This window comes from Cavia porcellus, unplaced genomic scaffold (genome assembly GCF_034190915.1).
Source record: "Cavia porcellus strain 051 isolate PalLab524CR breed Dunkin Hartley unplaced genomic scaffold, mCavPor4.1 scaffold_12, whole genome shotgun sequence".
NCBI classification, from domain to species: Eukaryota; Metazoa; Chordata; class Mammalia; order Rodentia; family Caviidae; genus Cavia; species Cavia porcellus.
In genome coordinates, this window is record NW_026947495.1 from 33,961,640 (window position 1) to 33,982,009 (window position 20,370).

Sequence of the window (20,370 nt, forward strand, 5' to 3'; positions counted from 1 at the left end):
CTTTGCTTGAGGCTAGGAACGGCCATGTGATTCAGAAGTAGCCAGTGTGATGTGGTGGGAAGGCGATGGTGGGTTTCTGGGAAAGCTGCGGTCTTTTTGATGTCTAAAGATATATAAACTGTCTTGTAACCATGAAGCAATATGGCTGAGGGAAGAAGACAACTTCTACTGATAGCTTTCCTGACGCTGACCTGCTGAACGAAGGCCAATAGCTACCTACCTCCAGACATCTTGTCAGGAGGGGATAACAAAACTTTATTAGTTTAATATGTCATATGTCCAGCTGTTCTGTAACTTGCAATTGTTTAAGTCTTATTTTAAGCTTTTTTGTAACTTGCAATTGTGCACATTCCTAAATGACACAATATCATCCACTGAGGCTTAACTCTGTGTGTGTACAGAGCACATTCTTAGCATTAGAAAACTAAGGTCAAAAATTTTAAATTCTCGAAGGATTTTATAGAATCTAAGATGCTTTAAATCTGTTACTAAAAAAAAAGATATTGCCAAGCAGGGTGGTGCATGCCTGTAATCCCAGCACTTAAGAGGCTGAGGCAGGAGAATTGCTGTGAGTTTGAAGCCAGCCTTGGTTACAAAGTGAGTTGAAGGCCAGCCTGAACTCCATAGTGAGACTGAGTGAGAGAGAGAGAGAGAGAGAGGCAGAGACAGAGACAGACACAGAGACAGAGACAGAGACAGAGACAGAGTGTGTCTGTATAAACCTGGAGCTGAACTATTAATACTTGAACACTGTTCAAGGTTACCTGGTGAGTTTAAAGCAGGTGCATTACTGTGGTAAAACAGCTGGTGATTAAACCTTTGAATATAAGAAGTACTTTAGTAAATGGGCAGAGCAGATAAAAACTGTAGAAGCTGTGGTCTTTTGATTTTATGCACTCTGACTTTTAGCCTCGTGGTTTCACTGGATCACCAATACAGCAGTAGAATGAAGGCATTTAAAGCCATGTCTCTGAGATCTTATGTTGAATACTCTGAATATATTGTTTCCAATTTGACTTAATAGACTTTTTTAATATTTATAATCAATAAACACATATTAACTGGAGTTTTGGTACATTTAGATGGAATACCTTAAAAATACAGATTCAACTAGTATTTTTTCCAAGGTTCATTAAGCATATTTCTATATATCTACATGATTCTGATTGCTTTTGAACTAATCATTATTTATTCAAAGATATTTGAGGTGTCTGTTTTAATGCTTTAATAGTTTTTATAAAAACATTTACTCTGGGCCAGTGTGGTGGTGCATGTCTGTGATTCCAGCATTCAGAAGGCTGAGGCAGGAGGTTCACCATGAGTTTGAGGTCAGTTTGGGCTACACTGTGAGATTAAGGCCAACCTAAACTACATAGTGAGACTCTGTTTCAAAAATAAATTAATTAAAAATAAAAATTAAAAACAATAATAAAAATCTTTATTCCAGACCAAGAAAAGTTACATTTTGTACACATGTACAATTTTCAGGAGCTTAAGAGTCAGGGTTGACAGGTAAGGCATTACGATAATTAAGTGAGGTCAGGTACGTGGAAGAGCCCTTCTGCAAGTAGTTGCTAACTAAAAATGTTTCCCATCCCTTTCACTAACTGAACTTCTACTAAGTAATCCTGCTAGTTTTTCTCTCACTAGAAGCACCAGCTCTAAACATAATGGAACTTTTCTTATGATTGACTGTTTGATATGCCATGTGCCAGCTCAAAGTAATCTCATGTTTATTGATTTAAGGTATTCTTAGCCTTGTCACTCATTTCTCAAATCAACTGCTGAGTTTCCATTCTTACTGCTTTTCATTACATTGAACACAATGCTTTTTGAACACAAGACAATCAAAGGTCACCATCTTCTTGAGTCTACTGTCCTGATCTATTGGGGTTTTCCAGAGAAACAAAAGCAATAATGAACCTACACTCATGTGTTTGTGTGTGTGTGTGTGTGTGTGTGTGTGTGTGTGCGCGCCTGTATATGTGTATGAGGGGGGGACAGAGAGAGAGAAACAGATAGACAGACAGACAGACAGACAGACACAGATTTTAAGGAACTGGCTTACAGCATTATCTGGCAAATCTGAAATTGGCTGGGCAGTCCCGAGGATGGAGGATGGAGATTTAGGGAGCTGGGTGTGGTGATGCATTCTTTTAATGCTAGCATTCTTGAAGACTGAGGAAGAAGGATCAAAAAGAGAATTAACAGTGCATATAGAATCTGCACACAGTTGGAGGCTGAATTCTGACTTTCTTGGGAAACCTCAGGCCATAAGTCCTTCAACTGGCTGGCTGAGGCCTCACCATGTTATAGAAGGTAATTTCTTTTACTAAAAGTCTATTAACTTACATGTTAATCACATCTAAAAGACATCTTCACAAGCAACTAAAACCAGGTACTTTAGCCTAGCCGAGTTGGCATACACAGGTAGCCATTCTAGCTGGCCACATCATGCAACCTGGGAGGACCTGATGGCTCCTGTTAGAGCTTGGCTCTCTGCACTGGCCTGGAAGCAGTGTCTTCACAGTGGCACATGGTCCTGATTGCTGGGCTAGATAAAGGTACGTGAATGTGAGACCCCAGGGAAGGACCTTCAGAGACAGAGAGGCAGCCACACATGAGGAGGGCAGGGAGTGAAACATGGCTGTTGAGGAGACAAGATGATAATGGGGTCTCTGGGGGTTCACTCATCCTAATGATCTTCCAGTTCTCAACTGACATCTGAGTGTACAGTTGTGGTTATGCCTGAACAATGTCCCAGGATCTCAAGTCATAATATTGTATATTCTTCCACAGAGCTGCCAGACTAGATTTTTCTCACTTGCCTCCCTACTAATCTTAGACAATTATTTTAACAATATGAGCCCTAGTTGTCATATCTGTAAAATGGAAAAAATATTACCTACTTTAAGGTTGCAGTGAAAGTTGAATGAGACAATCAATACATCTAAACTCTAAAGCAATTAACATTGAGCTTGATCAATAGTAAGTATTTTAATGAATGTCGGCTATTACCATAAATTCTATTCATCTCCTCCATCAGAAACATGTTGAAAAGTTAAGCTCTGGTCACTATGAATGCCTCTCTTTATGTATCTGAGTGTGATAATTTTTTAGTTATGTATATGTTCATATATTTCCATTATATTTACTTTTGTTTGACCTCTGCCTTTTATATCTTCCTTTAAAAGATGAGACTTGAAGACAAAAAGTAGATATTGATCAAAGTGTACAAACCTTTAGTTATAACATAAATGCTAGAGACGGTATGGACAGTATGATGGCTATCATTAATAATATATTGAATTTTAACATTAGATGAGAGATCTTAACTGTTTTCACTGATTTATCTTTTAAAAATAAAAAATTAAATATGTGAGGTGATACAGTACTTAGCTTATGAAAAACATTTCACAATGTATTTGTATTTCAAAACATTGCATCGTGTAGCCTAAATACCTAAAGTTTCATTTGTCCATCGCACTTCAATAAAACCATAAAGTAAAAAATAAAAGGGAAATGCCGAGTCATGAGTAAATAAGTGACAGAACGTACAATATTTTTCGTACTGATGTTGCTCAATTCCTAATAATCATTGAAATTATTACTGAAAGCATTTATGAGCACTTACTCTGCTCAGGATCACATAGGAGGTACTGGTCACCACAGAGGGCCGGGTGCTTATCAGTAAGGGAAATGAGCCTAAGGCATTGCACCAAGTCTCAGCACTGAAGGGAGAGTGCAGTGATAGAAAGCTGGAGGCCTCACGCAGGCCAGTTGTTCTGCCAGGGACCCAGGCTGCACAGGCAACCTCACTTCCCCAGGAGCCTCACTCCCTTTCCCACAGGTAGGCCACCACGTCTGCTCGTGGCTGAGTCCTCAGCTGGGTGCTGCTCCTGGGCTGTGAAGATGGCATCCAAGGGCTCGCCACAGCCACGCTTTCTCTAGTTCTGTGCTTTCCTTTGGGGAGGTGCTCTATGATTACACATTTTTATTAGTTTACTAACCATATTCTTGACACTAAACAGATACAGTGAGTTGCGCATCACAGAAAGGGTCATTTATTTTTCTATTTTGGGTCACTTATTTTCTCTACTGAAGGAAGAGAACATGACAGCTCTACATTAATAGTGCCAGAGTTAAAAATCCACTTTCTGAGTTCCTATGCCTTCTAACCACACCTTCCAGTTAGCATCGGCATTTACAGCTCTCCCCACATTTTGCAAGGTCCTCCTTAACAAGTAAGACACACTTCCTAGCAGAATCTGAAGATAGAGAAAATGGAACCACCATCACAGTGTCATCCTCAGGGGTAAATTATGCTTACAGAGTTGCTCAGCGCGTTCCCAGGGCCCTCCTTCCTCCAGAACCCTCAAAGCAGAGCAGTGTATCTTCCCGTGAGTATATGAACAGCACTAACTTGACATTGTTGCGTTGACAGCATTGGTTGTACTTCAGTTCACTCCCCTGCTGAGGTCCAAGACGAGATCCAACACCCCTGGGCCCCTACGGGCTTGTACAGCAGCTGAAGGGCCAAGTGCCAGGAGCTCTGGAAGGGGTTTCTTCCAGCTTTGGCACCTGACTTCCCGGCTGCTTCTCTTCCAGTCCCATTGGTTGACAGCGCAGCTGTGATCCTGATGGCAAGCTTGGTGTTAGGTCAAGTTTTCCGTTTGGCTGACACGCTCCCTTCAGTGCCATTTCCCTTGACTCACCCTTGATTACAGGAAACGTTCTCTATTACTTTTTAAAATAATATGGCAACCATAAGCAAAGCTTTTTGAAGGGCTTTTTGAAAGCATGGTCCAATACTGCTCATTCTTTTCAGTGCTAGAATGCAAGCCATAAGGCTACAGCCAGCCCCAACCTGCGTTTAGTGTATTACATATGATTCCTTTTTTAAAAAAATATGATTCTTAATGTTAGAATAAAATGCACAAATTTTTCTCTCCCTGGGAAGCTGGAGTGCAATGTTTGCCCATAAAAGCAGTTAATAAACACAAATGTGATAAGCATTTTTATGTGTGATAACAGTTATGAGATTTTCTCCAAAAAATTTTTTTAAAGGAATAAACCTTTGTGTCCTGATACAGAATATACGAAATCAAAGCCATGTAATTCATTAAGTGTACTTTTGTTCAATAGTTAAAAGACAAATCAATTGAAAACTTTCCTTTTATAGGAAAAAAAACCTGTCATTGCTGTTTGTTTACTTATTTTTTGTACTGGGAATCAAACTCATGACTTAGCGCTTGCTAGACAGGCACTGTGCTGCTGAGCTACATCCCTGACAGTTGTGTCTTTATTATAGAATTCCATCTTCCCCCAAAACACACTGATAATTAAGGTCTTTAGTATGAAAATTCTATCTTACATAATTTGTTTCTGGTTTTTAAAAAGGAAAAATTGACTGCCAGGACACAGGATTCTGAAAATAAAATGTATTAGATAGATTGATAAAATAACATATTAATTTTTTTAAAAACTTCTATCATACATATTTTTAAAATAGCTAAATACTATTGGAATATGTAAAATGAAAGTGAAACTCTCAACCTCAACAATGCTCAAGTACATAACCTGGTAAATAATCTTACAGAATTTTCTCTCCATGTATTCAAATATGTATGTATATAATTTTTAACAAAATAACAGAATACTGTAAGTCCTCTTTGTGACTCATTTTGTGAGTTTATAAATATACTCATAGTCTGTTTAGTAGTTCTTAAACATCTATCCCATTTCATGATATCTAAAGCTGTCTTATTCTTTCAATATATAGGGACCAAGCGGTAGAGGGGTTACAGTCATGGACTTGGATGGCGAGTGATTTTGCTGGGCTTCAGTCTGAAACCCTCCATCAGTAGGTTTCTCTGTGCTCTTCTTTCTACATACGTTAGATGCGACACTGACATCTACCTGATTGTATTAAGGAGTTACTGCTTATCATTTGACAAGCATGAAAGCAAAATATTACAGTTACAATGGATGGTTGGTGGTTTATTAGCAATCCAATATTGTTAGGTATTTAGACTGATCACATTTGAAAAATTTTAGTACATGGACATAGTACATAATGTTTACTTTCCTTGCGAGAAGTTGTTAGATGTGCAGAACACATCTTAATTCATTTCTTTCATCCTCTTTCCCTGCCCTGCCTCCCCATACACTGATTCCTTGAGCCCCTTCTGTTGTACCTGATTACAGTACCTAATGCTTACATCCTTTGCGTGGAGTTAGTACATTCACATGGCACCTCCCAATTTCCTTTTTTCATCTCTTACCTTCCTTCCCTCTATCTTTTGATCCTTTTTTTCTCTGAGAAAGATCAGGTTTTTAAATTCTTACACATAATGTTCTAGTGAACATACTTCTATGTGAGATTCCAACTTCGTGAAAAGTTCTAGAGGGTAATTTTTGTAAACAATTTTTGTAAACAGTTTCTCTGAAATTTATGCATATTTTTAAACATAAATATTACAGTATTACTATCCCCCAATTATAATTATATATACTATGAATGCACAAATAAATTTTGAATTACCAGAAATACTTCTATCAGGAAATCTTTTGCCTACACATAAAAAAATGCATATTTTTTTACAAAGAAACAAAGAATTGCTCTAAAACACTACTTTTTGAGTGACATTTGTATTATCCACAAAACCCAAAAATCATTTTTTCATACTTCTCATACCACTCTCACAGTTCTGCAAGTCTCTGACATACTTCTTTCAGAGCAAATAAGTATTTGGAGCACCTTATCTTCATATAGTCAGTTATTGTGTGATGCAAAAAGTTACATGCTATTTGGCAGATACTTTAAAAATCTGATGTATAGCAAATGTTTATAAAAATGAGTAAGTCAAGGGCTGAGGGTGCAGTTCTGCAGTACAAGCATCTGCCTGGCAAGTGCGAAGTCATTTCAATCCCCAGTACAAAAAAAAAAGAAAGAAAGAAAGGAAGGAAGGAAGAAAGAAAGAAAGAAAGAAAGAAAGAAAGAAAGAAAGAAAGAAAGAAAAGAAAAGAAAAGAAAATTACTAAGTCAAGATCCAAAATAATCATTTTGTGTTTTGTAGCTATCATAACATTTTTCCTTATAGGTAAGCTGAAAGTATTGTTGGACTGTGTTTTAGAAGTAAGGTTGTCCAGGGCTGTTTTTCTGTGTTTACCTAAGAGGCCAAAGGGACAAAGCCATCCTGGGAACAAGCGCTGGGAAGGTCTAGTAATAGACAGTGTGGTGCGTGCACATGCTGACAGCTCAGCAGCAGGGAGCCCTGAATGGCTAGCGTTGTTCAGCTTCTGGAGGTTCTTAGATATTTCTTTCTAGTTCTTTGATACAAAGCTAATTTGAGACTTTTTCAGAGGTAATAACATCTCACACAATGACAGTAACATAGGAAGAAGTCACCTCTATCAACATAGCTTCTTTTAATGATGAAGAGATTTTTCATCATAAATAGCTAAGAAAAGATAAATACACAACGTGGTCCACAGGTAAATCCCTCCTACCCCGTAGCAACACATATTGGGTTTTTTTTTGTTTTGTTTTGTTTTGTTTTTTGGTACCAGGAATCAAATTCACAACCTTGTGCTTGCCAGGCAGGCATTTGTCCCACTGAACTAAACCTCCAGCCCCGCATACTGTATTGCTTACAGTTTTATTTACTTTTTGTGCTTGCTGTTGTTTTCATATCCTAAAGTTCCTGCATACCAGAGATATTAATTAAAATAAACATATTAAACACTACAATTGAGAATTTTTGTAGAATTATTTTATCATTTCTCAAAATAGAGTTTTAAATTCAACTGCCAAGTTTTTCTAAAAATAAATATTGGAGGATAAATATAAAATTAAAACATGTTTATATTTTTTAAAAAGTTACTCAAAATGATATTTGCATGATACAATTTTATATTTAATATCCTTTAAGCAGATCAATTCTCTTCTTCTTTCTCTACCTGATCTTTTAAACTACAATTTGTCTGTAATACCATAAGCCTAATTCTTTGGAAATAATGTTCAGTTAACATAATTGGCATTATAGAGTCTTAAAGTACATTATAGAAGAGTCTGTCGCTAGACACTAAATTGAAATTTTAAAGAAAATGATGGAAATAGCTGTAAGGGGGAAAAGTAGCCTTTTAAATCTAATTTGTTATGCACCGCAGTAGGGTAATGGATGCAATGAAAGTTCTTTTATTGAGCTCCCATGTCCGAAAGGTATTTAGGTAGCAAAGGATGTTAAGCAGGCCCCCTGGAATCCCCCTTTAACTGAAGATAGCAGGAAAGAAGGTATATAGGTCTGTGTCCTCCTGATTTTTATTTCCTAGAGAGTACAACTTCTGCAAAGGACACCTTAGGCTGCTGGGAGATCACAAAGGGTACACTAGAACCCCTCCCGTCAGCTTGAATGGCGCGATCTGAAGGATGACTGAAGCCATACAGGGAGTTAAATCCTCCAGGTGGGTCTTTTCAAATTCCAATAGTGAAGAGTTACTGGAGAATTGGTGAGGATTTCACTAGGCCCCAGCAGGTTTGAGATCAAAAGCTTTGGTTAAATAAAAGCCTGTTGGGAAATCTTAAAACCTCTTTGTAATGTAACTTTAAAAAGTTAATACAAAGAACCCTTAGACTGAAGCTGTAACAGCACGAACAAAGAGTATATCAAAACTGATTCCATTAAGAGAAAGCGGACATACAAATTCACTTAATTTAAAGAGCAATCCGGTTATATTACTGTGGGAGAGAACAGAACTTACACGGCAGCATCCAGCCCATTTAGGAGATGCACGCATTTCTTGTCCCACATGCCAGATTTCATTCTTTGAAATTCAGATATGCTTTTTAAACATATAGATTCACTTTATGAAAGAAGAAAGAATAATGTGCATCCAAACTCACTCCTAAGGTGGATACCTTTTAAAGCAACTTAAAATTAAACTTGATATATAGTCATCAGCCTATTGGTTGGTTCTTTTTCATCTTGTAATTGCCCGTTCTCCTTAAAGTAGTAAATGTTCAACCGATACTATTTAGAAGATCATTAATGAGCATGCCAATTGTAATGTAATTTTTATAATCTCAGTCAATTCCTCGGGAAGTCATATACTTTTATTAGCTGAAATTATCCATTCATGGTTTAGTCAGGGCAGAGTACATTTATTTGGTTCTGGTGTCTGACTTTTGCATTGTTTTAAATCTCTCAGAAACCTTACATATACTCAGTGTGTCTTGCATTTTCACATTAGGCCTGTGAGACAAGCAGGGTCTCCAGCACTCTCTCTTCTCAGACAGGCTACTCCAGCACATTAGTAATCCATATGAGCTGCCAACTGAGCAGCCAGCTAGAGGAAGCTGGGGAGCAGAACCTGTAGCTCCTGATTCTAGCCTAGAGACTTTCCAGCTGAACAATAAATGCCTCACCAGTCTCCCAGAGTGCAGAATGTCATCAGAGCTTAAATCACACACAGCTGGACTCATCCCAAAGAACTACTTTCCACGTGGCCCTCACCAACAGACAGCAAACATCCTGAAGTGTTTGTAGGAAGAGATGGAAATATTGGTACTGTTACCCTCATTCAATTTTTCATCTTTTTCTGCTCTTGTGTTCTTTACTCTTCTTTTACTTCTCTTTCTCCATTTCTTGCATTCTCTGTGTGTCATCAGACTGATGACAAGAAAATGAAAAAGGAGAGTGGCAGGTGACATATATCTCTGTGGAAAGGGCATAAAAACCTTTGTGAACAGGGCAAGTACTTCCTGAGTGGACTGCCCCGTGAGGTTTCCCTGACAAGGACCAGCAGTCACTTGAAAAATATGAACAAAGATACCAACTGACTATCTCCAGAAAGCAAACAGAAAAGAAATATGTTTGTGACAATTCTGAGTCTACACATATTCTCAGCTAAAACTCCTGAGCCAGCACCTCAGCCTTCACTGGTGTGCCACCAGATGCTTCCAGCTGTAGCTAGCTTCTGTTGATGTTGTTCCAGGGGACGGCAACCCAGGGATGTCACCATCACCCAATTTCTTATTCGTGGTAAGTAAAGAACTTCAAGTTAGTGCTGAAAGGTGCAATGATTTCTAGATCTGTGTTCTATGTGTGAGTATGCACTAAGTAAGTATACTTCGATAGGTTTGCTATAAGTCTGGTATATGTGCTCATGCAAATAAATTTCCCCCATGAAGTGTTACTCTGACGTAAATAGGACACTCGTGCTCATTGGCAATGATAACACTAGATTATCTTGTATATTGTGGATATTTTTGTGTTTACAGTAAGAACTTACTGTGCCTAAAGACTTGCTTACTTGTTTAGGATGTTTCAAATTCTATATTGCTTCCAGTACATCCCTGCATATTCTATAGAATTTGCAAGTGAGTTTTAAATCCCACAGGTTTGAAAACCATTATGTTTGCCACAACTAACTAGAATGTATTTTTTAACTTTGGCACATCATTGACAAGGTTCTGGATCCTAAGAAATTATTTTGAAAATATGTGTTACAGAATCAGTCTCAGGATATTTATAATTGTGTGATGGATGAAAATATCTAAAAATAATACAAAGTCATGAATTTTTCCATAATTTTAAATTGATTAGGCCTAGGCTATAGCTCAGTAGGACAAGTTCCTGTCTGGCAAGCACAAGGTCCCGAGTTTGATTCCTATATCCCTCCAAAAAATAGATAGATAGATAGATAGATAGATAGATAGATAGATGATAGATATAGATATATAGATAGATAGATATAGATTATTCTCTGCACTAGCCTTCTTATCTTACACTTATTTTAAAAAACATTTGTACATTTCATTTTAAATGAAACTTACATGTCTTTTTCATTAGTGTCAGAGATTGTCTCATTTAGTTTGTTTAATGAAAACTCTAGTGTGAGATGTATTATAAGTACTTAATACTAACTCAGCTAATGAGTAACTATTGATAAGTAAAATAAAATATATGACTATATATTGACTTTGCTTCAGTGTACAAAAGACAAAGGCAAAAAAACCCCTGACATTTGTACTTTCTGAAAGTGAACACTGCTCTTTTCTGCTAAACACTACATGCTGAAGGCAAAAATAAAAGACAGGTCTGGCAGATGTGGGCCGAGGGACAGCAGTCTTGTCCTCCTAAGACGCTAAAGCTTAGATCTGTTAACTTAGCCTTTAACTTCAACTTAGTTGCTTAACAATGTGTCAACACAATTAGAACACTGCGTAACTTAGAGACCAACTCCAATTCCTACTTGGAACAGAAACAAGACTTGAGTGAACCCTCGCTGGTAGGTGGCCTGTGTTGTTTTCGTGGATTATTACAATGTAAAAACCAGTACACTGTAAACCTCTTCCTTTGTTCTTTATTCTTTCTTCTTCTGATTCTCCTCTTCCTCCCCTAAACTTCCTCCTCCTCCTTGACCTCTTTTCCTCCTCCTCCTCTTTCTTCCTCATAAAAAACGAGTCCCCCACACATCACTGCACAGCACTTATTCCAGGCAATGGACTATGTATTTCCTGGGTGGCCACTTCACTTTGACTTGAATAAATTCTTTGCTTTCACAGTTGATGTGCTTCAATTTACCTTTTAGGTTAACAGTGCTCACTATAAAATACTCAATCATCTCACAATAATTTCTTTATTGTAGAAAACCAAATGCAATGAGTTGGGGTATATAAATATTCTCAGCTGTTTTGCTTATTTATTCAAATACAGGGTTGATTTAAAAAAACTAATTTGAACCATAGTGTGTGGCTAACTTGGTAACTTTATAATATGTTGCTTGAACTTGCCCATACTACAAATGTTTCCCTTCAGCTGCCTACAGTATAAGCCTTTCTCCTGTGTATTTCATAATGTATTTAATTCTATTAACAGATATGTATGTTGCATCAATTTTTTATTCTTATAAACAGTGCCTTAGTAAACATCTTTTAACATCTTCACAAGTTCAAATTTATTTTCTTGGCATTAATCCCTAAACACGAAATGGACTTAAAATGTTGAAGTATTTTGTTAAATTTCTTTCCAAATAGGTTGTGCCAATTTATACTCCCACCAACTGTGCACAACCCATTTTTCTTATAGCCTAAACTGGATATAATTCATTTTTAAAAATCAATGTTAATTTAATTAGGAAAAATAATCTTGCTTTTTTTATTTTTTAAAATTCTAAATAACTTAAGGGCATTTCAGATTTTTTTTTTTTTCTCCTGCACTGGGGTTTGAACCCAAGGCCTTGGTCCTAAGCCTTTCCTAGATTTTGAGAAGAGGGTATCACTGGATTATTGTGTTTTTTCTTAAAGAATTCCTCTCTCCCAATTCCTCTCCTGGAATTCTCCTTTCCAGTTTTCTGGTTGCCTTCACTCCTTTTATAAACAGACATTTAAGATGGCCTTCAAGATTTAGGCATGAAAAAAATGATCAGACAAAGCACAAACTGTTCTTTTTGATGAACTAACAGAGATTAGTAATGTAGTTATCTATCTTGTATATGTATATATATATGTGTGTGTGTGTGTGTGTGTGTCTGTGTAAATATATACATATATACTTAGTGTTAATTTCCTATTTTTTGAAATTCTGTATGATTTCTATGCTTTTTATGCTTTGCTTTTTAAAATATAAAAAATTTTAAAAAGAAAAAGATGGTCTTCAATGTTCCTACCATCTAGTATGCATGACCTTGCATAGTTTCCTTCCCGTTGTATGTGGTCTGCACCTAGTGACTTGCTTGTAATGAATAGATTGGGGCCAAAGTTATTGAATGCTATTTCCATGGTGAGGTCATAAAAGACTATGACTTATGTCTTGAAAGCATAGTATCTTGCTGACTGTGATGAATCAGGTTCCTATGTTGGGAATCTGAAATGGCAAAAAAATTTGAGAAGATTCTTGCCAAGGCCAGCAAGGAAATGAGTCTCTCCTCCTCTAGTGAGGCCTGAAACCTACCCACAATCAAGACATGAAATTGGAAGGCGGTCTTGCCTCAGTTGCACTTCTGTATGTGTGTGTGTGTTTCTGTGTATTGGTGAGTATGTGTGTGCGTGCGTGTGTGGTGTAGTGTGAGGAATCTAACCCAAGGCCTTTTGGAAGCACTCTGCTACTGAGCTACATCCCCAACTCTCAGCTGAACCTTTGTGACTGTGCTACCAGCTGACATCTGGACTGTAACCTTCCAAGAGATCCTAAACAGAGCACTGTGTTAAGCTGTGCCCCAGTTCCACATCCATAGAGACTGTAGGATAATAGAGGTTTGTTGTTATAAGCTACTAAATGCTGTGCTTATTTGTAAGACAGCAATAGACAACTAATGCAACTACTACTCATAATGAACATAGCTCCCTAAAGCTCCTTTGTAGTGACTTTTAGAACAGTCCAGGGGGCATAGACATCTTCACTCTGTTGCTTCTGTGTGTGGGGTTTTTTTTTTTTTTTTTTAAACAAAGAGAAGGTTTTATAAAATTGGCAGGTTTTACAGAAGTGCTGATTAATTCCACAAAGAAACATGCTAATTCTCTGTGAAGATTCCACAAAGATCCTACCATCTTTCATGGGCGAGACATATTAACCAGTGTTTACTAATTTGGTTAGGACTGTAATGCTTTGAAGTATAAGGATTCCATTTTTTATTTTTAATGCAAAATTGTGGCACATTGACATTCTGGGGCTATGGAAATACAAAATGGTTTTTATTCATGCTGCAAACACAATATTTTTAAATACATCTGTATTGTTTTACAGGTTCTCACATCACCGCATATTATTGGCAGCTTGCTGAATTTTAAGCTTTGTGGTAAAACTGTTGACAATCCAACCAAAGCTTTCAAAAGAAATTGTTTGGTTATTTGGACCTGTGATTATTTGAAAAAAAGTATTACTATTAAAACAGGACCATATAATTTATATACCATTTTATTACTTATGTAATTATTCATAGTCATAGAAGAGAATAGTAATGGAAAATATTTATAGTAGTAGTCAAACATTTTTATTGTGAATAGATATATAACTATATAAATATAACCTATATGTACACTTCATCCTTTAAGTGAATTTGGCGTAATATCTACTGTTGTTAAAGAGACAACCCAGTCAAGTAGCAGAGAGAGGAGTCAGTCTGGTATTTGACATATTCCAGGAGTGTTCCATATGAGATTTATTATATTTATTTATTGCAACAGGGTCAAGCTGGCCTTCAACTCACTGTGTAGCTCAGGTTGACATCCAACTCATAGGGATCTTCCCGCTTCTGCTTCCTAATTTCTGGTATTTCAGACATGTGCCGTCACAGCCAACTTCCAGGTGTGATTTATAAGTAATTGACTTCAACCAGGTGCAGGGGCAGCTTCTATAATCCCATCACACCACCGACATATACAGCTGACTGTGCAGGTATTAGTTACTTCAGGAAGGAAAGTGCATGAGTCTTAGGGCAAATTAGTACGCATTATATCAAGTTAGTAATCTTTCAAATGATGGATATTTGGGGAAATATCAGTATTACTAAGTGAAGACAGCCAAACTTATGAGAAACACAATAATGAAATACTACAAAATACAACTTTAAACAAAAGGGAAAATATTCCATAACTAATGTAAACTCCACCCAAAATGTAATTCTTATTCCTTCAAAATGATGGTCTATTAACTTTAGCAAAATGAAATTAAAAACATTCCAAAGACTCTGCTACTGTATCAATCACATTTAGACACATCCACATGCCATTTACTTGTCATTTGTTGAGCTTAAATTTTGAGTTTGTCAAGACAACAGATTTAGTAATAATTTAATGTTTTCCCTTATTTCCCACCTACTTGTCACTTTGATAAGACAGCTGAATAAAGGTGGGTGTATACTGGGGCATCATGAAGCAAAATAATATGAAGTATAGCTTACTTATTCCTTCCTACAAAAGGAATGTTATTCATGATATTATTTTTATTAGCATAGATGCTCTAACAAGTTAAGCTAATCAGCTGAGTGCATGCACATATAGGTTATATATGTGCTTCTGTGATAACAAAAGTGAACAGAGATAGATAAATTGTCTTAACATGTTTTGTTTCATTTTAGGGCAGAAACTTACTAATTAATGCAAGTGTTGCAATTATTTTTATGACATTCTGCAGAGATGGCACTTTAAGGGTTATGCCATATGCTGATTGACAGCAGCCATAATTCCATACAATGAGACTGTATCATATTGTTTGAAGTGAGGTGATGCTCATCTCTTGAAACTGATCAAACATATGACTGCATCAAACAGTATTACAATATAATCACACTGTATGCGAGGACTGCCAAGGTTGATCATCATGCTGGATGTTTTTCCCATGGACTTCTCTAATAGCAGTTGTGACACATCACTGCATCCTCACTTTCCTTTAAGAACCGCAGACTCTAAGAAATGCAGAGAAAAAAATCTTCATAAAATGGTGGTTGGGTTATACTGCATGAGTGTACATTTGTAGACTGCTTTAGAATTACAAATTTGCTTCCACTAAAATCTCACTAAGCATACAAATAAAAACCTAGAAAGGCAAAGAGAAAATTCTAAACGGTAGAAAATAATTCAAATGCCCTTTATTTTCCATCAGTACAAGCAAACTTGGAGGTCATGTCTTTCTTTAAACTCTTTAGTGTTTTAAAATTCCTAATAATACTTGTTTCTAATGTACTGTTTTGCAATGCTACTTCCTTATCTGCTAAATGTGGGACTATCTCAGATTTAGAACATGATACAAGAACCTGTTCTCCTATTCTTAGCAACTGCAGATCATGGAAAGCAGTATGAGGATGGGCATGAATGCAGGAGGCTAGTTTGCAAATTGGTGTTCTCGGATTATTCACTCACTTGATCACCTGGCCAAACACCCACCCACCCACCCCTCCACCCATGCCATCCACCAATCCACCTAGACATCTCCCATGTTTTTTGTCCTGCGGCAACCTATTCAGAGAGTCATGGGACTGTCAAAACACATGATCACCTACAGCCTGCTGCTTCTGTGGCTGGTGGGCACAATATAATTTTTGATGCTGGGAGACTCTTTGGGTTCCTCCAAGATAAAGACCATACAGTTCTCTGCTCCTATAAAGTAAGAGAGAAAGCCCCAACTGTTGCTCTAATGAACAAACATCACTAATTATTCTCCAATTTTTGTACCTTCAACTTCATTAATTTTGTTCTTTGACCATTTAATTTTCTTTTGTACTTATTTTCTTAGAGTCTAGTTACTATTGTTTTTTCCTTTAACTTGTTGGCTCATTATTAGTTCACCAATTTTCACCTTTCTTTTGGTTAATTGTATGAAATGAAGGCTGTAATGTACTTCTAATACTAAACTATGCAATATGTTTTTTTATTTTGCTATTGATGGTTTTCTTTACATTTTTAAATAATCAAAATTACAAAAAAACTGGACATGAGTGTAAACACTTGTCCCAGCTCTCAAAGCGAGAAAGAATTTGCTTTTCCTCCACTTTTTGGTGCCATTTAGCCTCTAAGCTGATTAAATACTGTCTCTCTACACTGAATGAGAACAGAGCTTCCTTGCTCAGCCCACTGATTCAAATGCCAGTTTCTTCTGTAGCTGCCTTCACAGACATAGGCAGAAATAACTATTTACCAGCTATCTGAGCATCCCCTGATCCAGTCAAGCTAACAGCTAAAATTAACTAGTGGTAGATTTGGTGAGTGCTCCAAATGTGCTGGAAAAAAATTTCATATTTTCAGACTGTTGAGTTCAAGGTTCAATATAAATATCCAATGTTTAAAACTTGCAATTTGAATTGTTCAACTCTTCTATTTCCTAAGATTTGTCTATTTGATCTACTAATTACATAGAGAAAGCATTGAAAATTTGCCACTCTGATTGTAAATTTTTATTTGCAGTTAGCCCAATTTCTGCCTTACATATTTTGAATGCACATTATTTTGTTCATACGAGTTGATAATTGTTATATTTTCTAGGTGGCAGTACATTTTCATTATAATGGATTTTGTTTTATTTATTTAGGTATCAGGAATAAAACTCTGAATCTAGCTCTTGCCAGGCATATGCTGTGCTGCTGAGCTATATCCTCAATTGGGTTTTGTTTTAAAGCCTACTTTTTTCTATTAATGTAACAACACCAGGGATTTTAACTTTTATCATCAATTTTTGTCTGGTGTTTTTTTTTTTTTTTTCATAGAACTTTACTTTCAATATTTATATGCCGTTAAAGTTTTCAGGCATTTCAGTAAATATCCATTTACCTAAATATTGAACATTCAGTTTTTCAATATCTGTTTTAGTGACAATGTTAGATTGGCAATATTATTATAATGTCTTACATATTAGAATCATTTCCATTGGTCTATTTGAGTTTCTATTTACCATAATCCTGTTTTTCTCCTTTTGGGCAGCCAATCAATTTTTACGAAAATCGCTATTATTTAAAAATTTATATTTTATTTTTGTTCTTTTACTCTGGCTTCATAAAGTTGAGGGTAAATGCATATATTTACTTTCCTTCTAAACAAAAATATAAAGATATTCGAAGTCTAATCACTGGCTACATATCTTCTATGTTACTATTCTGAATTTCATATGCACCTTCCTTTAAAAACATGTGATTCATTAAATTTGTATGGCATATTTAATATTAAAGAAAAGTTATATATTCAAAGTCTCTGTCCACAATACAACTTAAGAAATAAAACACTATTAAAAAGTCTGTTATCAATCTCTTTATCACTTTTTATAGTTAACCTGCTTTAATAGCAAAGTTTCTCCATTCCCACTCCTGAGAGCTTTTGTAATTTATATCCTAAGTAACAACTTTATCCTTACCTTTCCTCATCTATATATTTGCATATATGTGTATGTATCCATAAAGAAATTACATGTATTTATTATAGATATTATGTTAGCATGTTGTTTAAAATTTTTTAAGGTTTCTCTTTTTAAATTTTATTCATTTTAAATTTACATGTTATAGTCTCTCTTGGATAGCTCTACTATATGAAATTCTGCTGTTGTATACATTCCTTGATCTCTCCAGATGAATTGTTCCTTGTGATACACACACACACACACACACACACATATATATGTATATATATATACATATATATATGTAATTTTAAAGAAAAAAGCAACAAAAATAATGATATAAAACATTAAAACAAGATAATAGATTAACAGTGGTTAACAGGTGCCATGTGTGGGCTGCTGGGAGAGAAACAGATGCCAGCCCCTTCCAGTATGTGGGCTGGGAGACAAAAGAGCCAAGATGTCTCCCCTCTTTTCCCCCCTCATCAAGCAACTGACTGATTTGGAGAAACACAGGCTGTGATGACAGCTATTGGGGTAAAATATGACTTCATACTTAGAGTGTTTAGTGTTTCACTGACTTTGCAGGCCTGAAGCCGATAGTGTGATCATCTATTCAGAAGACAAAAATATACAATGTAGTATCTATGGGGGATCTCCTTCTGAAGGTGGTAGCCATTGTGCATTTCCTATCGTTTTGAAGTCCTGTATCATTTTCATTGTTTTGTTTGGTTGACATTTATTCTGTTTTGTCTTGTTTGATTTTATTATATCCAATGGTGTAGGCAACTATTTCAAAGATAAGATATATTTTGGTAGTCATTTTGGATTTACTATTATCTAGTTTTGAAATCTATTGTGTTCATTTTTTTTATTACTTCTATTCTGCTCTGTTTTGTTTCATTTTTACTGTGTCTGAAGTTATGGGCAGCTATTTTGAAGACAACAAGAGGCATTATGGTAACCATTGTTGATTTCCTATTATCTTGTTTTGAAATCCTGTGTCACTTACACTGTTTATTTTGATTGGCTTTATTCTATTTTATTTTGCTTGGTTTTATTCTCTTTAAAATAAAAATTACCAAAAAAAAAAAAAAAAAGGTTAACACATTGCATAGTTATCTTCAAAGTAGTTGCTCTGATTACAAGATATAGGCATGAAATATCAATTAAACATTTTGAATGGTGAGCTCAACTTCAGTAGATTCTGATGGAATCATATGTGGCTTATAGCACAATAGATCTGTTCTTAGCCAGTTCTGCTTGGAATATGTTGACATTGGAACATGGGATTTTAAGGTGATGCAGTTTGAACACCATGCTCATATGAGGCAAATGTCTATGATGGCAAATCCTCTAGGAGTCCAATTCCCATCCCACACTCAATGCTAGAAATACCATCTTTATTTTTTCCCTCATGCTTGTATGCGGATTATTTTTGGGGAGAGGACAGGTTGATGCAGGTGTAGAACTTAAATAATCCTGAATTTATGTGAAAGATTCTATCTCAATCTCATCCCCCATCTTGTTCCAGAATTTCTAAGGACTTGTCTGTCCTCTGTGCCTCTAGACCCTCTAGATTTCTGTGCAGTAGCATCCTAGTCTACCCTTGTCATTTTTTTTTTTTCTGAGATAACTTTCAAGATCATCTTTTAGTTTGCAGTTCTCTTTTGGCAACTGTCATGATTTCTTTCTCCCAAACTCTACTACTGAGAGTGCTTATTTTGTTGCATCTAGAATTTCTAGTATTTTTAGTGAGAGAATTTTCAGGGTATCTACACAATAGTCCTCTAACTGGAAGTCTGCCCTTAGACACCCCATAATAATCCCAAAATGAGCTTGTCCCACATTATATTGTGTCTCTGCAAATCTGATCCTAATCCACATTTCCATCTTGGTTTCACAAAGCAGAGAGTTGTCCTGATCATTTGTCTCTTTCCATGTTCAACCATTACTGCTTTCTGCAGTGAATGCATTTTGAATGAATTCACTTGTCTCAGTCTCTGCCTTTGACACTACTGTCCCCCCCACCATATTGTGATGTCTTCCTAATTGTCCTACTCTCTATCCATTCTCCACATGGCATCCAGAAGAATCTTTCTAAAATCTAAATCTGATGATTCATTTTCTTATGTGATACCATCAGTGACTTTACAGTGTTCTTTCGATAAAAAACATTTAAGAATCATTACATGATCCATTTCATATAACTCATTTATTCTGTTGGTCATTAACCCAACAAAAATATGGAACAGCAACACCATATTTGGAACTGGGTATCCTGAGTGTAGTAGTTTCGTAGGCTGCCATAACAAAATACAGGAGGTTGGGCGCCTTAAACAGAAGAAATCTATTTTTTTGTAGAGATGGGAGCTAGAGGTCTGGGATTAAGGCACTCTAAGGAAGCTTTCTGATGAGAGTTCCCCTCTTCTTGTTTACCTGGCTGCCCCTTTCCTGCATCTATTGTGCTTGTCTGTGTCCTAATTTCCTCTTCTTATTAAGCCATCAGACACACTGGACTAGGACCCACACATGTGACTCATTT

General features: G+C 36.2%; 1 protein-coding gene across 10 annotated transcripts in view; it reads right to left on the reverse strand.

Moving 5' to 3' along the window:
- Gtdc1 (glycosyltransferase like domain containing 1) overlaps positions 1–20,370 on the reverse strand; it is a 472,440-nt gene that overhangs the window by 56,109 nt on the left and 395,961 nt on the right. Inside the window, exon 12 of one of the 10 annotated variants that reach the window (XM_063259033.1) lies at positions 13,667–15,408. The exons of the other annotated variants lie outside the window; for them this stretch is intronic. Coding sequence (XP_063115103.1) covers positions 15,352–15,408 — 57 coding nt within the window. The 3' untranslated portion in view covers positions 13,667–15,351. Of the gene's footprint in view, positions 1–13,666; positions 15,409–20,370 lie in introns of those variants that run through there. 10 annotated transcript variants of the gene reach the window in all.